This window comes from Dipodomys spectabilis, unplaced genomic scaffold (genome assembly GCF_019054845.1).
Source record: "Dipodomys spectabilis isolate Male_0828 unplaced genomic scaffold, ASM1905484v1 ptg000175l, whole genome shotgun sequence".
Classification (NCBI taxonomy): Eukaryota; Metazoa; Chordata; class Mammalia; order Rodentia; family Heteromyidae; genus Dipodomys; species Dipodomys spectabilis.
Genome location: NW_024870852.1, coordinates 12,448,902 through 12,469,960, shown reverse-complemented (window position 1 = coordinate 12,469,960; position 21,059 = coordinate 12,448,902). Strand labels below are relative to the sequence as shown.

The following is a 21,059-nucleotide window of genomic DNA, read 5'->3' as shown; positions in this document are numbered from 1 at the left end:
AAGAATAGGGTACAGAAACCTAAACCTCCTACTACCTGCAGAAGGTATAAAATTAAGACATACATTAACCTGAAAATATGGGGAAAGTATGGTAAACTAGACCACCCAGGAGTCTTTTAGAATATGCTAGGGAGTCACTTGTTTAAATTTATTCCAAATTTATTTATTTCTAATGAAAACTCCTCCAGCATTCTGGCCTTGCGGTTCAGACCTAAGCCAAACATCCTGAGCTCCTTCCCTAAAGAAGACTGGACATCTTGGACCCTTAAAAGTTGGTATGAGGAAGTGGCTCTGTGTTTCAAGTGGTAGAGCACTAGCCTTGAGCTGAAGAGCTAAGTGACAGTGTCCAGGACCAGAGTTCAAGCCCCACAACAGACCAAAAAAAGAAATTGGTGTGAATGTCAGCTCTCTGGAGTTAGGAACTAGAATCCTAGTTATCAAAAGCAGCAACTATTTCCAAAATTATCAACTCTTTCCCAGAAGGACACTAACCTGCATAAGGTCCCAAAACTATGAACACATATCCAACATGTGTAAGCATATGCAGATGAACCATCTCTTTCTAGGTAAATAGTTGAAAAGTTCAACTAGGCAAATAGTGAATGGACAGTTCATCTGCGTCTTACCTCCTAGAAATGATGATCATATCTTCCTGAGACGTCAGAGTGACTCATCCCACTGTTTTTCTGATTCTTTAGCGCTTTTCCCTTTGGACCCGGACATAACTTTCAGAGGATCCCATTGCTGTGATTTGAGAGTGGTTTGTTCTGACTCATACCACTGTTTTTCTGATTCTTTAGCTCTTTTCCTTTTGGACATAGATATAACTTTCAGAGAATCCCATTGCTGTGATTTGAGAGTGGTTTGTTCTGGCCAAAACTCAGGCTGAAAGCTTAGTCCCAAATGTAATGGTATTGAAAGGTGGAGGTTCCTTTAAGACATGGGCCTAGAGGGAGGTGATGAGTCACAAACTGCTCTGGTCCTGGGATTCAATGGCTAGTCTTGTGGGATGGGTTAGATTTTACAGGAGTGGATTCTTTTCTGCAAGAGCAGGTTGCTATAAAGAAGCAACCTGACTCTTCCTGTGTCTTGCTGGCTCTCTTTCCATGTGACCTCTCTTCAAGCCCTGGTACTATGGGATGCCATTCGCCATGTCTTGAGTCAGAGAGATGGCATCAGAAACCCTCAGCAGAGGCCCTACAGATGGAGTTGCCAGATGTTTCACTGCCAGGGTCCAGAACTATGATCTAAGTAAACCTCTTTTTTTTTTTTCTTTATAAATTACCTCGCCTCAGGGTGCTTGGCTGTAGCAATAGAAAATGAGCTAAGACATGGTCCAAGTAATCTTATTATCTCTACAATTTATAATCATGCTGCTTCTCATAGTATCCTGTAGCAGAAATAGTTGGATTGCTCCTTTTTATAATAACACTGTAATGAATATACAAATATTCATGTGGACATATGTTTTCAAGTCTTTTGGGTACATACTAAGAGTTGAATTGCTGAGTAACATTTGCATCTATGGATTAACTTTTGTTTCGTTAGAGACAGGCTCTTATTATGTAGCAAAGGCTATATGTTTAACTTTTTGAAGAACTGACAAATTAGTGAGGCTTAGTTCAGGATCTAACATATGATCTATGTTTGAAAATGGTCCATATGTGCTTGAGAAGAATTTTTATCCTTCCATTGTTGCATAAGGTATTCCACTGGGGCATATCTGCTCTGATCAGTTTGTAGTTAGTACTGCTCAAGTCTTCTGGGTCTTTGTTTATTTTCTGCAATTATTAAAATGCATTGTTGCATGGAGGGGGTAACAATGTTCAAGAGGAAGTGTACTCATAACCTCACTCATGTAACTGTGACCCTCTGTATAGTAGCTTTACAATAAAAAAAAAAAAAAAAAAAAAAAAAAGTAAGGTAGTGTTGCTCAAAGGCATTTTGGAGGGAGGCACATCTGGCTTCCAGTCCTGGCTTCATCAAAAAAAAAAAAAAAAAAAAAAAAAAATAAAATGCATTGTTGCAGTTTCTGACTTCAGTTATTATAGAATTGCATATTCCTTCAATTATTTCATTTATTTTTATTTATTTATTTATCTTGTTTTTTATAATTTTTTTTGCTCCACTGTTAGCTACATCCATGTTTATGATTGTTACATATTTGTGATGGATAGATACTTTCCCCATTATACATCTTTATTTCCTTTCATAACATTTTTTATCTTAAATTTGTCTGATATTTGAATTGCTATTCTAGCTCTCTGATAATTGGTATTTGTATGGTATATATTTATGTATCATTTGACTTCCAATTTGTTTTCATCTTTGACTCAAAATCAACATAAAGTTAGATGTTGGTTTTTGTTCATATGATAATCTCTGCTTTCTTCTTCTCTTGTTTTCTTTTCTTCCTGTTTGCTAGGCAAACACTCTGCTACTTGAGCCATACCTCTAGTACTTTTGCTTTAGATTTTTTTTTCCCTGTTGGTTGTGGGGCTTGAACTCAGGGTCTGGACTCTGTCCCTGAACTCTTTTGCTCAAGGCTGGCACTACTTCTGGGTTTGGGGTGGTTAATTGGAGATAAGAGTCTCACAGACTTTTCTGTCTGGTCTGGCTTTGAACTATGATCCTAAGATCTTAGCCTCCTGAGTAGCTAGGATTACAGTTATGAGCCATGATCTCAGGGCCTTGTGCTTTTTATGTAGGTGCTCTACCACTAGAGCCACCCCATCAGCCCAATGCATTGGTTATTTTATTTTATTTTTTTAGACAAGATCCTGCTTTCTGTCTGAGTGTATATGCCTGGACCTCTTATTTACACTTATCGCTGTAGCAGGAATGACAGACAAGTGCTACCGTGCCAGCTTTTTTTTCTGCTGGGATGACATCTTATGAACCTAGGCTGGCCTTGAACCATAGTCCTCTTCATAGAGACGGGTAGCTTAGCTGAGTAGCTACAATTACAGGTGTGAGCCACTAGGGCCCAGATATATCCTGGATCCTCTAATGACATCTTGTCACATATTTATTTTCTTCTGTGTATGTTTTATCTTTTTGACATGGGACTATTTTAGAAGGATTGTGTCTTATGTTTTTCACTTAATACAATACATTGTAATATAAAAACTGGCCAAATGTTATACATTGCATTTTCTTCAGAGAAGTGAAACACTTTCTATTGCCACATTAGTTCACCATCACAGATTGAGAGCAGATGATTTAGAAAACAATCTCTCAGAGAAGGCTGGCTTCCAAGGGTCATGGCTTATCATTTTATATTTCCCAATGTACACACAGTAAACCCTGTGTGTGGAAGTTCGCTGAGTGACTAGATAAACTGATGATGTAAGATAACAGTAAACATTTGGAAGGAGATTGTTTGCTTTCCTGTTTTGTTTTGTTTTTATTTTTGGTTGCCCAGCTCCTGAAACTTCTTCTTCTATGTTAGTCTTGATGGGAGAGAAGGCAGCCTCCCCCAAGAAAAGCCATAGATACCTAAAATTTCCCTTCTCCTATCCCTCATGATCGAGGTTTGGTCATTTGGATACTCTCACCAAAGAATCTGCCATTTTTGAACAAATGAAGACACAGGAGACAGAAGAGAACTCATAAAGACAACAGTAGGCATTGGTGAAGGAGGCCATGGTACTGCCATACCTTTAACTAGACAACTCTAGTTGTAGATCTAGTATATAACTATTGCTTTGAAAGAACAATATAAGCTTGCTCTGTTGCTCACCAACTTTCACTGTTTAACTCACTTTATTCTCTCTGTCACTTTGCTGAGAACTCTGTGTGTATGCGTGTGTGTGCGTGCGGGTGCGTATGCCAGTCCTTTGGCTTGAACTCAGGGCCAGGCAACTGTCCCTGAACTTTTTTGTTCAAGGCTAGTGCTCTACCACTTGAGCTACAGCTTCACTTCTGGCTTTCTGTATGCATTATTAGAAATAAGAGTCTCACAGATTTTCCTGCCTAGGCTGGCTTTGAACTATGATCCTTGGATCTCAGTCTCCAGAGTAGCTAGGATTATAGGCATGAGTCACTCACTGGCAACTGGGCTGGTTCTATTTGCTGCTTGATTAGCTGACCTTTGTACAAGATCTGAGATTTATTTGATGACCTTCAGATATTATTTCCTTCTTAAGTTTGCAAAGGTGGTTTCTGTTCCTTGCAACTAAGAATCGTGGCATACCTTTCAGTAAATACTTGGGGAGAAAGAGAAAACAGGTCATTTGCTTTTTTCTGTGTAAATTCTTTGTTGTCATTGTTGTATTACTTTGGTCATTTAAAAATAAGCTTTCTGGGCTGGGAAGGTGGCTCAGTGGAAGAATGCTTGCCTAGCATGCATGAAGCCCTGGGTTCGATTCCTCAGCACCACATAAGCAGAAAAAGCTGGACGTGCCGCTTTGGCCCAAGTGGTAGAGCACTTGCCTTGAGCTGAAGAGCTGGGAGACAGCACCTAGGCCCAGAGTTCAGGCCCCACAACCGACCAAAAAAAAAAAAAAAAGCTTTCCTGCCAGATGCCAGTGACTCTTGCCTGTATTCCTAGCTATTTGGGAGATGGAGATTAGTAAGATAAGATGTTCAAGGCCAACTTAGACAAAAAGTTCACAAGGCTTTATTCAAATCATTAGCTAAGCATGATGGTATTCATCTGTAATCCTAGCCATACAAGAAGCTAAAATTGGGAATATAATGGTTTGAGATAAGCCAGACAAAGAATTTGGGAGTCTCCATATTAACAGAAAAAGCTGAGACAGTGATTTACAACTGTCATCAGAGCTACTTTGGAAGTATAAATAAGAGAATTGTGGTCCAGGCTGGTCAGGTAAAAAATTAAGAACCTATCTCAAATGTAACCAGAGAAGCTGGGTTTGGTGGTTACTCAGGAGTCTGAAACCTGAAAGATCATGGTTTGAAGTCAGTCTTGGCAGAAATGTCTGTGAGACTTCATCTCCAAAACAACCAGCACAAAGCTGGGCTCGAGGAATGGCTCAAGTGGTAGAGTACTGGCGAAGCAAGCAAACTGCACAAATGTGGGATCCTGAGTTCAAACATAGGTATTGGCAAAATAACAATAGCAACAACAACAATAATAATAACTAGAGAAAAAGGAGCTGGAGTTGTGGCTCAAGAGATAATGTAAGAAAATGAGGTTGGGTGCTGGTGGCGCATGCCTGTAATCCTGGCTATTCAGGAGGCTGAGTCTGAGGATCACGGTTCAAAGCTAGCCCAGGCAGGAAAGTCTGTGAAACTAATATCTCCAGTTAACCACCAGAAAACCGGAAGTGGTACTGTGACTCAAGTGGTAGAGTACTCGCCTTGAGCTGAAGAGCTGAGGGACAGGGCCCAGGTCCAAGCCCCATGACTGACGAAACAAAGAAGGAAAGAAAGAAGGAAAAAAAGAAAAGAAGGAAGGAAGGAAGGAAGGAAAAAGGAAAAAAGGAAAGAAAGAAGGAAGGAAAGGGAAGGGAAGGGAAAGGAAAGAAAGGAAGGGGTGACACTGTTTGAAAAGAAATATATTCATTACTTGACTTATGTAACTGTAATCCCTTCATACGTCACATTTACAATAAAATTCACATGCACACACAGAGATAAGGTACCTGCCTAGTAAGTATGAATCCCTGAGTTCTAATCCCAGTACCACAAAAAAAAAAAATGCTTTTAAAATAAAAAAAACCTAGAACATATTTAGGAAGAGAGCAGTGACAAAAAATAAAATTGGGAACTTGTGTTGGGACAATGTGGACAACCTTAAATATCATTTTGAGATTTCCGAATTTAAGTTTACATACAGGGAAATTAAAAATAAAAACAATGACATAATCAGATCTGCGTTTTTTAGTCTGATGTGAATTAAAGCATCGAATGAGCAGAGAAAGGAGAACATTTAGATGAAGGCTCTCACTACAGTCCAGACAAGAAAAATATGGAGAAAATGTCTGTTTCAAGAAGTGAAAGAGGTACGTGCACATATGAATACATGTATTGAGTTTTTTGCAAACAGAAGTTTAGAAAGCTTGTTTTTTGTTTTTTTTTCTGGAAGCAGATGATGAGAATTTGAAGTGCAGGATGTTTACTAAGGGGAGGAAGCAGGGCTGATCTGAAGGAAAAAAAAAAAACCAAACTGCCCTGGAGATCCAAAAAAGACCCAGGCAACCTCACAAGAAGCTCTAGCGAAAATACTGCTCATCAAGCTGTATTGCCAAAATTGGACCTTTATTAAAATGTCAGACCAGCTGGGTGCTGGTGACAACACCTGTAATCCTAGCTACTCAAGAGACTGAGATCTGAGGATCATGGTTCAAAGTCAGCCTGGGCAGAAAAGTCTGTGAGACTCTTATCTCCAATTAACCACCAGAAACCCAGAAGTGGTGCTGTGGCTCAAATGGTGGAGTGTTAACCTTGAGCTGAAGAACTGAGGGACAGCACCCAGGCCCGGAATTCAAGCCCCACAACCAACCAAAAATTAAAAAACAAGTCAGACCTTCTGGGCACTGGTCTGGGACAATGCCCAGGCCCTGAGTTCCCTAGCATTGGTACAAAAAACAAGTCAGAACTTTATTATTTCTGCCTCACCCAGTCATCAGATGAAGGCAGCCACAGGATTGGCATGACTTTCTTTGGGCATGAGTGTTCTCTGAGGCTGAGGCAGATACTTAGGAAGTGAAGTAGATGAAGGCCACCCTCACTGAATTACAAGGCTTTCCATGCACTAAGGGGGCACATTTCCTTGCCAATCACAGAGAAAGATAAATTATGATTATATTAAATGAAAGCAGTGTAGGATAAAAGAGAGAATGGCTGGACACTGGTGGCTCACACCTGTAATCCTAGTTACTCAGGAGGCTGAGGTTAGTGCTTTGAAGCCTATGTGGGCAGGAAAGTCTGTGAGACTCTTGTCTCCAATAAACTACTTAAAAAACAATCAAACCAGGGCTGGGAAGGTGGCTCAGTGGTAGAGTGCTTGTCTAGCATGCATGAGGTCCTGGGTTCGATTCCTCAGCACCACATAAGCAGAAAAAGTCGGAAGTGGCACTATGGCTCAAGTGGTAGAGCGCTAGCCTCGAGCTCAAGAGCTGAGGAACAATGCCCAGGCCCAGAGTTCAGGCCCCACGACCAACAACAACAACAAAAATCCCCAAAACATCCATAAGTGGAACTGTGGCTCAAACAGAGCTAGCCTTGAGCAAAAGAAGCTCAAGGCAGTGCCAGGCTCTGAGTTCAAGTCCCAGGATTACTACAAAAATAAAAAATCAGCACAGAGCTGGAGACACATAGCTCAAAGTCTAGCCTTTGTGAGGACCTGAGTTTGATCTCTAGAATCACAAAATGAGGAAAAATTAATGCGAATGAGAGGCTTGAAGGTCTGCAGTCACTGTTGTATTAATCAACTATACATGTGTTATTTTAATGTATTACTTTATCTAATATTTATAATGCCTCTATGAGATAGGTGTTACCATTTTCTCACATCCTTTTTATTATTTTATTATTATTATTATTTATTATTTGTTCTGTGAATGAATAAACAGGCCTGGAAAAGCTAAATGCTTGGCTCAAAGAAGCGAATCTCAAGTCTGATGACAAAACATATTTTCCCTCTCTCCCTCCTTTCTCTTTCATTATGAGGCATTGAAGTCACAGCCTTATACTTTTCCAGGCAGGCACTGTACTTCTTTTTTTTTTTTTTAGGGGGGGGTCTGGTTGTGGGGCCTGAACTCTGGGTCTGGGCGCTGTCCCTCCTCTCTTCAGCTCAAGGCTAGTGCTCTACCACTTGAGCCACAGTGCCACTTCTGGCTTTTTTTTGCTTATGTGGTGCTGAGGAATTGAACCCAGGGTCTCATGCATGCAAGGCAAGCACCCTACCACTGAGCCACCTTCCCAACCCGGCACTGTACTTCTTGAGACATATGTAAATCCTTTTGCTTTAAGTTTGTTTTAGAGCCTCATTCTTTTGCCCAGACTGTTCTCAAGCAGAGATCTTGCTATCTCTGCCTCCTGAGTAGGTGGGATTCCAGGCGTGTGCCACCATGCCTTGCCTAAAATATGTGTTTTGGGTTTTTTTTGGTCAGTTATGGGGCCTGAACTCTGGGCCTGGGAGCTGTTCCTCAGCTCTTCAGCTCAAGGCTAGCACTCTACCACTTGAGCCACAGCGCCACTTCCAGCTTTTTCTGTTTATGTGGTGCTGAGGAAACGAACCCAGGGCTTCATGCATGCTAGGCAAGCACTCTACCACTGAGCCACCTTCCCAGCCCAAAATATGTGTTATTAAAAAATAAAATAACGTTGCTTCTTCACATCAGTCTCCACAAAGTAATGATATTTGGAGCCATGGAAGCCAGATCATCTAGAAAGAATATACCTAGGAAAAACTACAGAAGCAAAAGAAAAAAAAAAAAAAGACATTTGAAGGAGGGCAGTATTTACAGGATGAATTGAATAAGTGTAAATAGTCAAAAAGATTGAAAAAGAGTGGCCAGAATAGTTTTTATAAATTAGAAGCATAATATCTCAGAAGGCAGGGTAAAATGAGGGTTCTAGGACACATAGTTAAACATTACAGATGTCATGGAGGATGTGAGCTGGATAATTACAGGTTGCAGATCTATACAGAAGTCAGACTGTAGTGGGTTGAAGAATAAGAGTGGGATGTGGAAATAGAAGCAAAGGATATAGGGCACTTCTTCAGAACAACATAAGAGAAATAATTTGCAACATAAGAGAAATAATTATGCTTTTTACATATGTAAGAAATTTAATACTTTTTTTTTTTTTTTGTCGGTCATGGGGCTTGAACTCTGGGCCTGGGCGCTGTCCCTCAGCTCTTCAGCTCAAGGCGAGCGCTGTAGCTCAAGTGGTAGAGCGCTTTTCTGGTTTTCTGGTGGTTTATTGGAGATAGGAGTCTCATGGTCTTTCCTGCCCGGGCTGGCTTTGAACCGCAATTCTCAGATCTCAGCCTCTTGAGTAGCTAGGATTACAGGCGTGAGCCACCGGTGCTCGGCTCAGAAATTTAATACTTAATTGATCAATTAATAGCTCATATCTTCCATATTATTTAGATTTGGATTTTACACTTCCACCCATTTCTCTGGTCACTTTCTTGCTCTGCGTGCGTGTGCATAAGCACTTGTGCATTGATACTGGGGCTTGAACTCAAGTTCTTGCTTGTTTTTTTTTGTTGTTGTTGTTGTCATTGTGGGGCTTGAACTCAGGGCCTGGGCGCTGTCCCAAAGCTCATTTTTGTTCAAAGCTGGTGCTCTACCACTGTGAGCCACAGCTCCACTTCCCATTTTCTGGGGGATAAGATAAGAGTCTCACGGACTTTCCTGCCTGGGCTGGCTTCGAACCATATTCCTCAGATCTTAGCCTCCTGAGTAGCCAGGATTATAAGCATGAGTGACTGTTGCCCTTCTTGCTTGTTTTTTTGTTTTTTTTTGGCAGGCTAGTACTCTACCACTTGAGCCACACCTCCACTTCCGGCTTTTTTGCTGGTTATTTGGAGATAATAGTGTTCAAGTTTTGTCTACCTAGGCTAGCGTGAAACCATGCTCCTCAGATTTCAGCCTCCTGAGCAGCCAGGATTACAAGCATGAGACACGAGCACCTGGTGATCTTCTCCCCCAATTTATACCAGCATCACTTCTTAACTCAAACACATAGGGAAGTACTAAATGTTGTTTATTTTGGTTTTGAACAACTTAGTTTTTTATTATTATTACTGTATGTTTTGAATGCTTCAGGTGATTCTGTCTTTGTAAATGCCCCATGCCCACCTTCACCATCTGTTTTCCACAAAGATAGATTCACATTCAGTTTTCAAGCCAATTCAGCAGCACATACAAAGTTCTTAGATTCTTAGCAAACCAAGTTTCTTTATCTACCTAGTACCCCTGTGTCTCCTCTCCTAAACTCTTGGTGAGCGGATCTGGGAGAGGAAAAGAACTTTCACTTCAAACCTTTTAGTGATATGGTGTCCCAGCTGGAGAGTCTGGTTTTCTGTGAGCTGAGACTTTTCCCTTGCCAGCCCATCAATCCAGCTTTTTCTTAAGAAAGAACTTGGGTGTAATTAACAGCGCCGTCCACCTGTGCACAGGAAGATGCCCACAGCCACACCAGCAATGATGAAACAGCCCATCAGTACACCCAGGACCAGCGAAGTGTAGGAGCGTCCTGTTTGGCTCCCTGAAGAACACGCAGAGGATTAGCCTAAGAACACGCCCCAAGGAAGTCCACAGTTTGAGTTAGTCCTCAAAGGAAAGGGGCCAATTCACTCAGGGACTCAAGCTGTGTACCTTGTTTTCCAACCCCCAGCCCGGGGCCTCTTGTTACTCAAGATATGCATCCTTCAGCCCCTCCATTTGCCTGGGACTTTCCCCTTCCCAACACTCAGGCCTGGCATGAGTGCCATCCATCGTACCTTTCTCATCTGGCCTGGGCAAGTGCTTCTCCACATACTGCACGCAGGTGTCTTGCAGGAATTCTTGCATTTCATACCGAGTCCGATTGTAGGCATTGAGCTGCTGGAGGGTGTAGGTGAGCACCTTTGAGGGGTCCTGGGGACCTGCTACCCACAAGGCTGTTTCTGGCTTGAAACTGACAAAGGAACTCCCATTCACTTCCACGTTGAAGTACACATGGGCACTGGAGCCCTCAGGAGGCAGCTCACAGCCCAGGAAGCAGCTGATGGTGAGAGGAACTGTGGAGGGGGGATTCAGGGTCAGGGTTCTGTGGACAAGGATTCAGGGGCAGGTATGGTGGGGGAGCTGCTCACCTTGCCAAAGGCTGTGAGAGGAAGGCCTGGAGGAAAGGGGACAGTGGGAAGGAGTCTAGAGTTAGATGCTTGGGGGCTGGGCAAGGAGAGGCCAAGGATGATGAAGAAAAAGGAGGACTATGGGAGAAAGGAATAGTGGCTATAAGGGGAGGGGGTAAAATTAGGGTCTTTGAAAACAGCGAGTTGGGGTTGTTAAGAGCAAAGGCATCATCAGCAACTGTGCGAACCACTGGAGAGTTGAGGGGAAAGTGCTGGGGGTTGTGTGGAAGGAAGGAGGGGGGTCTGTGAGGGACAGGAGCTGGGTGTGAGGCCAGGGCTGGGGACTGACACTTTGGAGGGGTCAGACAGGGCCCTCCCAACAGGGTTCTCCTGAGTAAGCAAGCCATGCCAGTGTGAAGAGTCTGATGGAAGACTCCCACCGTTCTCCAGCTCCACCCAGCAATCCAAGGGCCCAGGGCCCCAGGAGCTCCACGGGTCACCGCCACCACTCAGAGACCGTGCTCACCCACTGGCTCTCCACCCTTCCCCCTGCCTGGAGGACCCCGCCCTTCCATAAGGCCCGGCCCAAGTCCCCTCACAGGCCCCGCCCCCTCTCACCAGGGCCTGCTTCCACCATTCCAGCTGGGAGGGGGCTGTGTGGGGCAGGGGGGAGGCAGGGGCGTGGGGGGAAGGTGTTCTCCACCACTCACAGGTGACACTGCCCTTCCGTTCTTGCTGCACCAGCTGCACGAGGGTTCGGAACTGGTTCAGGTAAAGCTTCAGTCTGCTCTCCCTGCGGGCCCAGCTCTCAGGCTCCTCCAGGGGCTGCAGCTGTAGGATGGTGATGTTGGAACCAGAGCCCTCCAGAGTGTGTGTCAGACGCCCCCCCAGGGTTGCGTTGCCCTGGTGCTGCACGTGAGAAGGGTCGGGGAAGTAGGAGATGTGGAGCATGTGGAGGCTCTGAGGACCTGGGGGGGGGGGGGGCAGAGTCATCGCGTCAGGGGCAGGGGCGTAGGAGGGGGTGGCTGGCAGCGGCAGATAATAACCCCCTGCCCAGAGGCCAGCCTCCCACCTTCTTGACTCCATAAAGTGCCCTCCCACTTTTCCTCTTAGATCATGCTCACAGTAACCCTGCCAGGAGGCTAGGGCAGGCATTATTATCTTCATTTTACAGATGCGGAAACGGAGACCTGCAATTGGAGGAGACACTCTGTCTCCTTTCTCTCCTTCTCCCCTTTTCTGACTGGTCCCCCTTACAATACGATCCCAGTTCCATCTCCTAATTCCCTCCTTCTTCTGCCATTTCCCTAGATTGGGCCTGGCCTGGGGAACCTTGGTCCTGCCTTTTCTTTCCATGACCTTCATTGTCAGTTTCAACCTCTCTAATGGGCCTTCAACCAAAAACACCCAAGACTAAGATCTAGTTCTCCCTAGAGTCCTCCAATGGCATGCCCCCTCTTCCACTCAATCGAAAATAATAATAGTATCTATTAAGTGCTTATTATGACCTAGGCCCTGTGGGCTGCACACATAATTAGTTTAGTTGTGCCTTCTTCCCCGTAGCTTAATGTAGCAGCTACTATTATTAACCAGTGTATTTGGAAACAGAGGCTAAGATGACATAGCAGAGCCAGGGTTTGAGTGCAGGTAGCCCAAGTCCAGCACATATAGCCAGGCTGTGTGCTGCCTCGTCGTAGGTTACCTGTCCTCAGGATTTAGCCTGAGATTTAAGGTTGCCAGTGGCCTGAGCCCTGCTACATTGTCTGGGGTGTTCTCATTGCTTAAAAATATCACGCTACTGGAGATTCCTTATGCTGACTTTTGGCTGACATGTGAATCACATATAAGGGTTGCACTGTCTCCCTTGTTCGGCCTTGCACATTTCTAGACATGCTTCAAGACCCCATCTCAAGTTGGGTGCTAGTGGCTCACAACTGTAATCCTAGCTGCTCAGGAGACTGAGATCTGAGGTTTGCAGTTCAAAGCTCTAATCAGCCTGGGAAGGAAACTCCATGATACTCTTATTCTCAATTAACCACCAAAAAGCCAGAAGTGAAGCTGTGGCTCAGGGACAGTGCCCAGGCCCTGAGTTGAAACCCCAGGACAGGCACCTCTCCCTTCAGTTTCCCTCTCCTTCAAGAATTTTCCTAATGTCTCTCCTACTCTCCTGCCCACTTAGATGTATTTTAGTGATCCCAGACCACTCTACATTAGCATATACGTCATAGGATTCTACATTTCTGTAAATACATAAGGCTAGGAAATCAAGTCTGGTTATCTATTCTTTCCACACCCAGAAAAGGGCCTGGCACAGTGCTAGTGCCCAGAGAATGGTTGAATGAGTATGAGCTTGTAAATCTGTGTGTGTGTGTGTGTGTATGTGTGTGTGTGTGTGTGTGTGTTGCCTGTGCTTGCATCTGGGAAGTCTCACACTGTATCTGCAGGAGTGAATCAGGATGTCAGTGTAAGTAACTTTAGACATTGTCCTTAACTGTTTTATGAACCCAGCTTCTTCCTTTGTAAAAAATGGATAGAATAATATTACTCACCTTGTGGGGTAATATGGTGGCAAAATGATTTAATAGAGTATTAAATAAATACTAAATACGGGGTGATAATTGCTCCCTCTCTAAGGGGGAGGCTAAAGCTATAGTAACAGTGGGAGAGAGGAAACCCTGCACACTGATAATGCACCAAATAATGCCACTTTTCTACCTAAATGCAGCCTGATCCCAAGTGAGCTGTGCTATTGGCCACAGCTTCTCTTTCCCCCAATACCCACCTCACCAGCAGTCCCTAGGTACCCCATTTTCCCCTATCTCCCCTTCTGCAGCACCTGTCTCAGTTACTGCCTTTTAGGGGTTCTCCTAGTCATGTCATTCCTTTGATCTCTCTTATCTCTAAATCTCTTCTGCTCTTCCATGATCTTCTTATCACCCTCAGCTCTCCTTCTCTCTCTTCACTTTATCTGGCCCCCTCTCTCTGGTGCTGATTCTCTTAGTCTCTCTTCTGGTCTTTTTCTTACTTTTCCAGTCCTTCTGTTCCCCCACAACATCACTCCCTCCTCCTTCCCTGAGAGTTAACTGGACTTCCTGGCTTTGGGACACAAACCGATGCCTATGCTCCAGAGAGATCCAGCCAGCTGCAGACACAGATGCTGTGGGATTAGCCCCCCTCTATTCTTGCCCAAGTACCCAGATAAATTTGAGAGTCTCCAGAAGCAACCCTGGGTAGGAGACTTGTGCCAAACTCACCATCTGAGTCTTCCTGGCTACAAAGGGCCCAGTCAGGCAGCAGCAGCAACAATGCCGGCAGCAAATGAAGTAAGGTTGTCACCATCGTGGAGCTGGAAGTTTTTTGATCCCACCTGGGTTCCTGGTTCCCGCAGGCTAAGAAATGAGGCTGTCCAGGAGGGGTGAGAGCTGAGCCTGGGAGGATGGAAAGAGGTCAGGGTATGGGAGGAGGAAGAGGGTGTCAGGCTTTTAAAGTGTTTTTTCTATGTGTCTCATTTCCTACTAGGGGGCTGGCCTCCCTCCAGCCCTCCCTCGGCCCCGCCCAGAATTGCACTCTCCTGCCCAGACCTGCCTTTTTTCCCTTTTCCCTAGCCTGTTTCTGAGGAACTGGGAAAGGAAAAGGGGGAGGGTGGCTTGCTGAGGAGTCCCTGTTGCGGCTGAGTCAAGGGGTGGGGCTTCTACTTTCAATTTAGAATGGACATGAGGGTGTAGAGATCAGCAGGTGACTGATGGGGAAACTGAGGCCCCAAGAGGTATAGGGACTTGTCCCAAATTTATCATCATCCTGGTGACAGATCCAGGATTAGAACCTAGTTTTCCAGTACAATTGACTATATTTTTTGTCAGCATTTTAAATACAGAGCAATTTCACAATTGGGGGAATCTTGTACTCAGAAATAGTCACTAGTGAATGAGTGAGAAGAAATCATTATGTGTAATAGAATTATGAACAATTTATATAAACCTCAGTAAAGTTGGTTACATAAAGCAATATTTTTCAAACTGATATCATAATCTATTAGTGGGCAATGAGAACTATATAACAGGTCACGAATAATATGTTTTTTTTTTTTTTTTGTCGGTCGTGGGGGCTTGAACTCTGGGCCTGGGCGCTGTCCCTCAGCTCTTCAGCTCAAGGCGAGCACTCTACCACTTGAGCTACAGCGCCACTTCCGGTTTTCTGGTGGTTTATTGGAGATAGGAGTCTCACAGTCTCTCCTGCCCAGGCTGGCTTTGAACCGTGATCCTCAGATCTCAGCCTCCTGAGTAGCTAGGATTACAGGCGTGAGCCACCAGCGCCCGGCTAATATGCTTTTAAGAAATGAACTAGAACAAGACTTTTCCAGAGTATGACCTCCAGTAAGCATTATTGTCTATGGGTGAGTTGTGTTTGTGTGTGTGTAAGTGTTTAAGTTTGTATTGCAATAAGAAATGTGGTTCCTACTCTAGAAAGCAAGTAGAGAAATTTGAAAGTCACCCTCTTCCTACCCAAACAGTGATAATTCATACTGTGGACTACTGTGGAGTATTATAAAGTAATTTTTTAAAAAAAATTCTCTTGCCAGGTACTAATGGCTCACGCCTGTAATCCTAGCCACTGAGGAGGCTGAGATCTGAGGACTGCAATTCAAAGCCAGGCCAGACAGAAAAGTCCCAGTGAGACTGATCTCCAATTAACCACTCAGAAACCAGAAATGGAGCTGTGGCTTAAAGAGGGAGAGCACTAGCTGGGTGCCAGTGGCTCACGCCTGTAATCCTAGCTACTCAGGAGGCTGAGGAGGTTTCAAAGCCAGCCCAGGCAGGGAAGTCCTTGAGACTCTATTATCTTCAATAAACCACCAGAAAAACTGGAAGTGGCACTGTGACTCAAGTGGTAGAGCACTAGCCTTGAGCAAAAGAGCTCAGGGACAGCACCCAGGTCCTGAGTTCAAACCTCACAACTGCCCAAAATAAACAAGCAAACAAGTAAATAAAAAAATAAAAATAAAAATTTAGATGGGCTCTGGTGGCTCCCGCATGTAATCCTGGCTACCCAGGAGCGTGAAATCTGAGGATTATGGTTCAGAGCTCAGCTAGGCAGGAAAGTCTGTGAGACTTTTATCTCCAATTAGCCATCAGGAAACCGGAGTGATGCTGTGGCTCAAGTGGTAGAGTGCTAGCTTTGAGCACAAAAGCTCAGGGTCAGCTCTTAGGCTCCCAGTTCAAGCCTAAGTGCAATAGCCCATACCTGTAATCTTAGCTACTCACAAGAGGCAGACTGGGTCAGGCATTGACTGTGTGATTTTAATTTTCACCTTATGTTCTTCTCCCAGGAGAAAGAGTTGATTTTACAGTGGAAGCTGGGGCAAATCCTGAACATTCATCAGGTATACTTATATCAGGTGTGCATATAAATACACACACACATATATCAGCTTCCCACTCTATAAACAATTTTTAAATTGTTTATATATTTTTTGGGGGTCTGGTCGTGGGGCCTGAACTCGGCCTGGGTGCTGTCCCTCAGCTCTTCAGCTCAAGGCTAGCATTCTACCACTTGAGCCACAGCGCCACTTCAGGCTTTTTTCTTATGTGGTGCTGAGGAAATGAACCCAGGGCCTCATGCATGCAAGGCAAGCGCTCTACCACTGAGCCACCTTCCCAGCCCCCAATTTTTTTTATTTTTATTTTTTTGTCATTCCTAGGGCTTGAACTCTGGGCCTGGGCCTGTCCCTGAGCTCTTCAGCTCAAGGCTAGCACTCTACCACTTGACAGCGCTACTTCTGTTTTTTTCTGGTGGTTAATTGAGATAAGAGTCTCAAGGACTTTCCTGCCCGAGCTGGCTTTGAACTGTGATTCCTCAGATCTCAGCCTCCTGAGTAGCTAGGATTATAGATATGAACCACTGATGCTCAGCCTGAACTGAATATTTATAAAATTGCTGCAAAGAACTTTTTTGTTTGTTTGTTTTTTTGTCAGTTGTGGAGCTTGAACTCTGGGCCTGGGCTCTGTCCCTGAGCTCTTCAGCTCAAGGCTAGCGCTTTACCACTTGAGCCACAGTGCCCACTTCCAGCTTTTTCTGTATATGTGATGCTATGCTAAGGAATTGAACCCAGGGCCTCATGCATTCGAGGCAAGAACTACCACTGAGCCACCTTCCCAGCCCTGCAAGGAACTTTTAAAAAGTTGATATGAAGGAATAGCATCAAAGTTTTTTGGCAGCTCATCAAAGTAGTCTGGTCAGGTAAATGAATGTGACTATTTGGCTAGGCAGGTGCTTTACTACTTGAATCACACACACTTCCCAAGCTCTCTTTTCTCTTGATCATTTTCATGGTTGGGTCTTGCTTTATACCCAGGCTGGCCAGGGCTATGATCCTGCTATTTTTTTTTCAAAGTTCAAGAGTTCTTTTTTTTTTTTTTTTTTGGGTCCGATCGTGGGGCCTGAACTCTGGCCTGGGCGCTGTCCCTCAGCTCTTCAGCTCAAGGCCAGTGCTCTACCACTTGAGCCACAGTGCCACTTCTGGCTTTTTTCTTTTTGCTTATGTGGTGCTGAGGAATCGAACCCAGGGCCTTGAGCATGCAAAGCAAGCGCTCTACCACTGAGCCACCTTCCCAGCCCAAGAGTTCTTTATTCAATCATCTGTTGTTTCATTTGTTCATTACTGTAGGTAGTACTACAAGAAAGTTGAGAGGGAAGTATTTCTGACACACCAGTTTTCTTTCCACTCAGCTGTTGAATGAAATGGTTTAAACACTGTTAGGTCCTTTTGGTCAAAGATTGTGATTTAACTAACATTTTTTTTGTTGATTTTCTGTCTGCACATCATCTGTACATGGTTGAAAGTGAGATGTTAAGGCCCCTATATATCATGGTGCTAGGATCTTTCACTCCATTTAGTCCTATTAATGCTTGTTGATCCTGCTATTTTTGTTTCCTGTATTGCTGGAGTTTTTCAAACTTTTTTTTGTCAGGCTGGTCTGGAACCAAGATTCCCCCAATCTCTGCTTCCCAAGTAGCTAGGGTTAAAGGCTTGGGCCACCATGCCTAGCCCTGCTTTTGTTACTCACCACATGAATAAGATTTACTAATGGTGCAGTCATTTTCACTGTTCGGAAACATTCCATTTAAAAAATATATATCACAATTCACCTACCCATTTTCTGGTTTTAGATGCTAAAGGCCAGAGTAAATATTCTTTTGTTTGTTTTGGCTTTTGGAGAGAGAGCCTCATTATATAACCCAGGCTTACCTCAAACTCATTATGTAGCCCAGGCTGGCCTTGAACTCTTGATCCTCCTGCCAAAGTGCTGGGATTAAAGGCATGAGCTACCACGTTAGGCAGGACTGGTACAAATATTCTGGAATTCCTTGTGCACACATGGAAAGTGTTTATAGCGGTAAACTTGGGTATGCATTTGCTGAGTCATAGGGTATATGATTTTCAATTTTAGTAGACATTGCCAAACTGCTTTACAAAGAGGTGCCAATTTACATTCCCAGAAATTCACATCCTTGCCAACTGATGGCACAGCCAGATGGGTAGGTGTAAAATGGCACTTCATTCTGGTTTGATTTTGTATTTTGTTTCTGATCCCTAATGGGCTTATGCATCTTTTTTCTTTGCCTTTTCTCCCCCTGCCCTGAAGGGTTGAAGTATGTTTTGGGATGGAAGGAAATGAGGTACTTGGACTCAATTTGAAATTAAGTCCTAGGAGTTTGATCTCAGTAGGTGGGGCCTGGGCCTCTGGGGTTAGCGTTAAGCCACATCACCCTCCACAACACAAATGGCACAGGATCCTGTCCCATCAAGCTAAGATCTGCCCATGACAGATCTTAGCTTGATGGGACAGGATCCTGTGCCATGACAGCAGCAATTGCTCTTTCCCAAGTGCCCTCCTCACACACTAGAGCTCTGAAAATTCAAGGGAGACAGCAATAATGTTTGATTGGTAACATTTATTGTGGTCAGTAAGTGTTCAGATGGTTCCATAAATGGTAACATCGCTTATTCATGTATCAGTCCCAGTAGATAGATTTCATCAGTGTCACCATTGTACTAATGAACTGAGACTCACAGAATTTAAGTGACTTAAGGACACAAAGAAAAAGTTGTAATTTTGTCTTTTGTCTATATGATGCCAAAGTTTATGAGTTTAAACTTCACATAGTATTTTAATGTGTGTGTGTGTGTGTGTGTGTGTGTGTGTGTGTGTGTGTGTGTGTGTGTGTGTACATATACAGTATATTCAAGATCTGGAGGTTTTACTCCCAATTGTTGCTGTGAGTCATTTGAGCCATGCTTCTACTTCCGGCTTTTTGCTGGTGAATTGGAGTTAAGAGTCTCTCTGATTTGTTGTTTTCCCCAGGCTGGCTTTGAACCCAATCTTCAGATCTCATTTTCTTTTCTTTTTTTTTTTTTGCCAGTCCTGTGGCTTGGACTCAGGGTCTGGGCACTGTCTCTGAGCTGTTTTTGTTCAAGACTAGCACTCTACCACTTGAACCACAGCACCATTTCCAGCTTTTTCTGTTTCTGTGGTACTGTGCTTCATTCATGCTAGGCAAGCACTCTACCACTAGGCAACATTACCAGCCCCAGATCTCATTTTCTCGAGTAGCTGGTATTATAGACTCAATATTTCTTTTGGTCACTTTTCATCCATAGCTTTTTTTTTGTTTTTGTTTTGCTCGGTCGTTGGGTTTGAACTCTGGGTGTGGGCACTGTCCCTGCGCTCTTTAGCACAAGGCAAGCGTTCTACCCGCTTGAGCCACAATGCTACTTCCAATTTTCTAGTGGTTTATTGGAGATAAGAATCTCAAGGACTTTCCTGCCTGGGCTGGCTTTGAACCACAATCCTCAGATCTCAGCCTCCTGAGTAGCTAGGATTACAGGTGTGAGCCACCATTGCCCAGCTCAACAGCTTTTTTTAAAAAATTGTACTGGGACTGGGAAGGTGGCTCAGTGGTAGAGTGCTTGCCTTGCATGCATGAGGCCCTGGCTTCAATTCCTCAGCACCACATAAGCAAAAAGAAAAAAGCCAGAAGTGGTGCTGTGGCTCAAGTGGTAGAGCGCTAGCCATGAGCTGAAGAGCTGAGGGACAGCACCCAGGCCCAGAGTTCAGGCCCCACAACCAGACTCCCCCCCCAAAAAATGGTACTGAGGTTTGAACTCAGGGCCTTGTGCTTGCTAGGCTAGTATTCTACCACTTGAGCCATATTCCCAATGCCCCATTAATTCATACATCTTATATATTTAAATGTTTAATGTATAGAAAATGTTATAATATATGTTAGGGCCTGTCATCACTTCCTCTAGGGAAGTAATAGGAAAGCTGAAGCTCAGAAAAGTTAAGAATCTAATACCATGGAGTTTGAAAAGTACAGAGCAAAGATTTGATCTCAAAGAAGAGGGGGTGTGGAGGGTGGATACTAAGAGAGTGGAAAGAATAATGAGTGTAGGAAGCTGGTAAGTGGAAACAGTTGAGAAATTGTAAACCCATTGTGTACCCAGGGCTGAGTGGGAACTAGAAGAAAAATGCTGCATTTGGAGCTGAGGGACAGAAAAATCACAGAATAGTGGGCACCCAGCCAGCAGGCAGGATTTGATTCAGGCCTGAAGAATAAGATTCCTACTGAGCAAAGGGAAATGGAGAAGCAAGCAGTGGTGTTTCCCACTTCAGCCAGCACATGCCGGGGAAAGATAAGGGAAACAGGAAGCTGAGCTGAAGCCAGTGCCAGTGCAGACTCAGTGGGTAAGTGCCAGGGCCCTAGGAGCCTGGTTGAGCCAGAGACTGGCATTGTGCCTGCAGAACTTCAGAAGAACCTCTTCCCTTCCCTGTTAGCTTCTGAAGAAAGACCTGGCCCAACTCAGGTAACAGTATGTGACCCCTGCAGAACACCTCCTGAGAACTTAGAATACACACAATAGGTCCCAGAGCTTATGATATCTAGTCACTGTATTAAGTAAGGAGATACATGGACTTGATTTGCTTTCATGACCAGGACAAACATCCACAAGTCCCATTTTATGGATGAAGACAGTGATGGTAAAAGGCAGAGCTGATACTCAAACCCAGGTGAGTTAGAGTCCAAAAACATTTTTTTTTTCATTACTGCTACATCCTATTGATCCCAAGTGCTCAGAACAAAGGGAACTTGTCTTAGAAGCAGCAAACAGAACCAGACCTGCCCTAGAAAGAATGGAGGGTAGATAAGGTAGGTGAATTACTGAAGGAAAAGCAAAGGACTAGATACAAGTTTTCATGGTGATTTTTTTTCCCCTTTAGGTTTGCTCCTGTCCCCCAAC

At 44.1% G+C, this 21,059-nt stretch overlaps 1 protein-coding gene across 1 annotated transcript; it reads right to left on the bottom strand.

Moving 5' to 3' along the window:
- Window positions 1–9,670: 9,670 nt before the first annotated feature.
- Procr (protein C receptor) lies at window positions 9,671–14,268 on the bottom strand. Its single transcript, XM_042694468.1, has 4 exons — window positions 14,014–14,268; window positions 11,470–11,727; window positions 10,427–10,705; window positions 9,671–10,191 (listed from the first exon to the last, which is right to left on the bottom strand). The coding sequence occupies exons 1-4, from the start codon at window positions 14,096–14,098 to the stop codon at window positions 10,076–10,078; spliced, it is 738 nt and encodes a 245-aa protein (XP_042550402.1). The 5' UTR covers window positions 14,099–14,268; the 3' UTR covers window positions 9,671–10,075.
- Between the last annotated feature and the right edge of the window lie 6,791 nt (window positions 14,269–21,059).

Coding starts and splice junctions, on each gene's coding strand:
- Procr (XM_042694468.1), bottom strand. CDS start 14,098: ATGGTGACAACCTTACTTCATTTGCTGCCGGCATTGTTGCTGCTGCTG. Junction 10,706..11,469: donor ACGGAAGGGCAGTGTCACCT/GTGAGTGGTGGA, acceptor CCCCCTCCACAG/TTCCTCTCACCATCAGCTGC. Junction 10,192..10,426: donor GCCCAGGCCAGATGAGAAAG/GTACGATGGATG, acceptor CGTGTTCTTCAG/GGAGCCAAACAGGACGCTCC.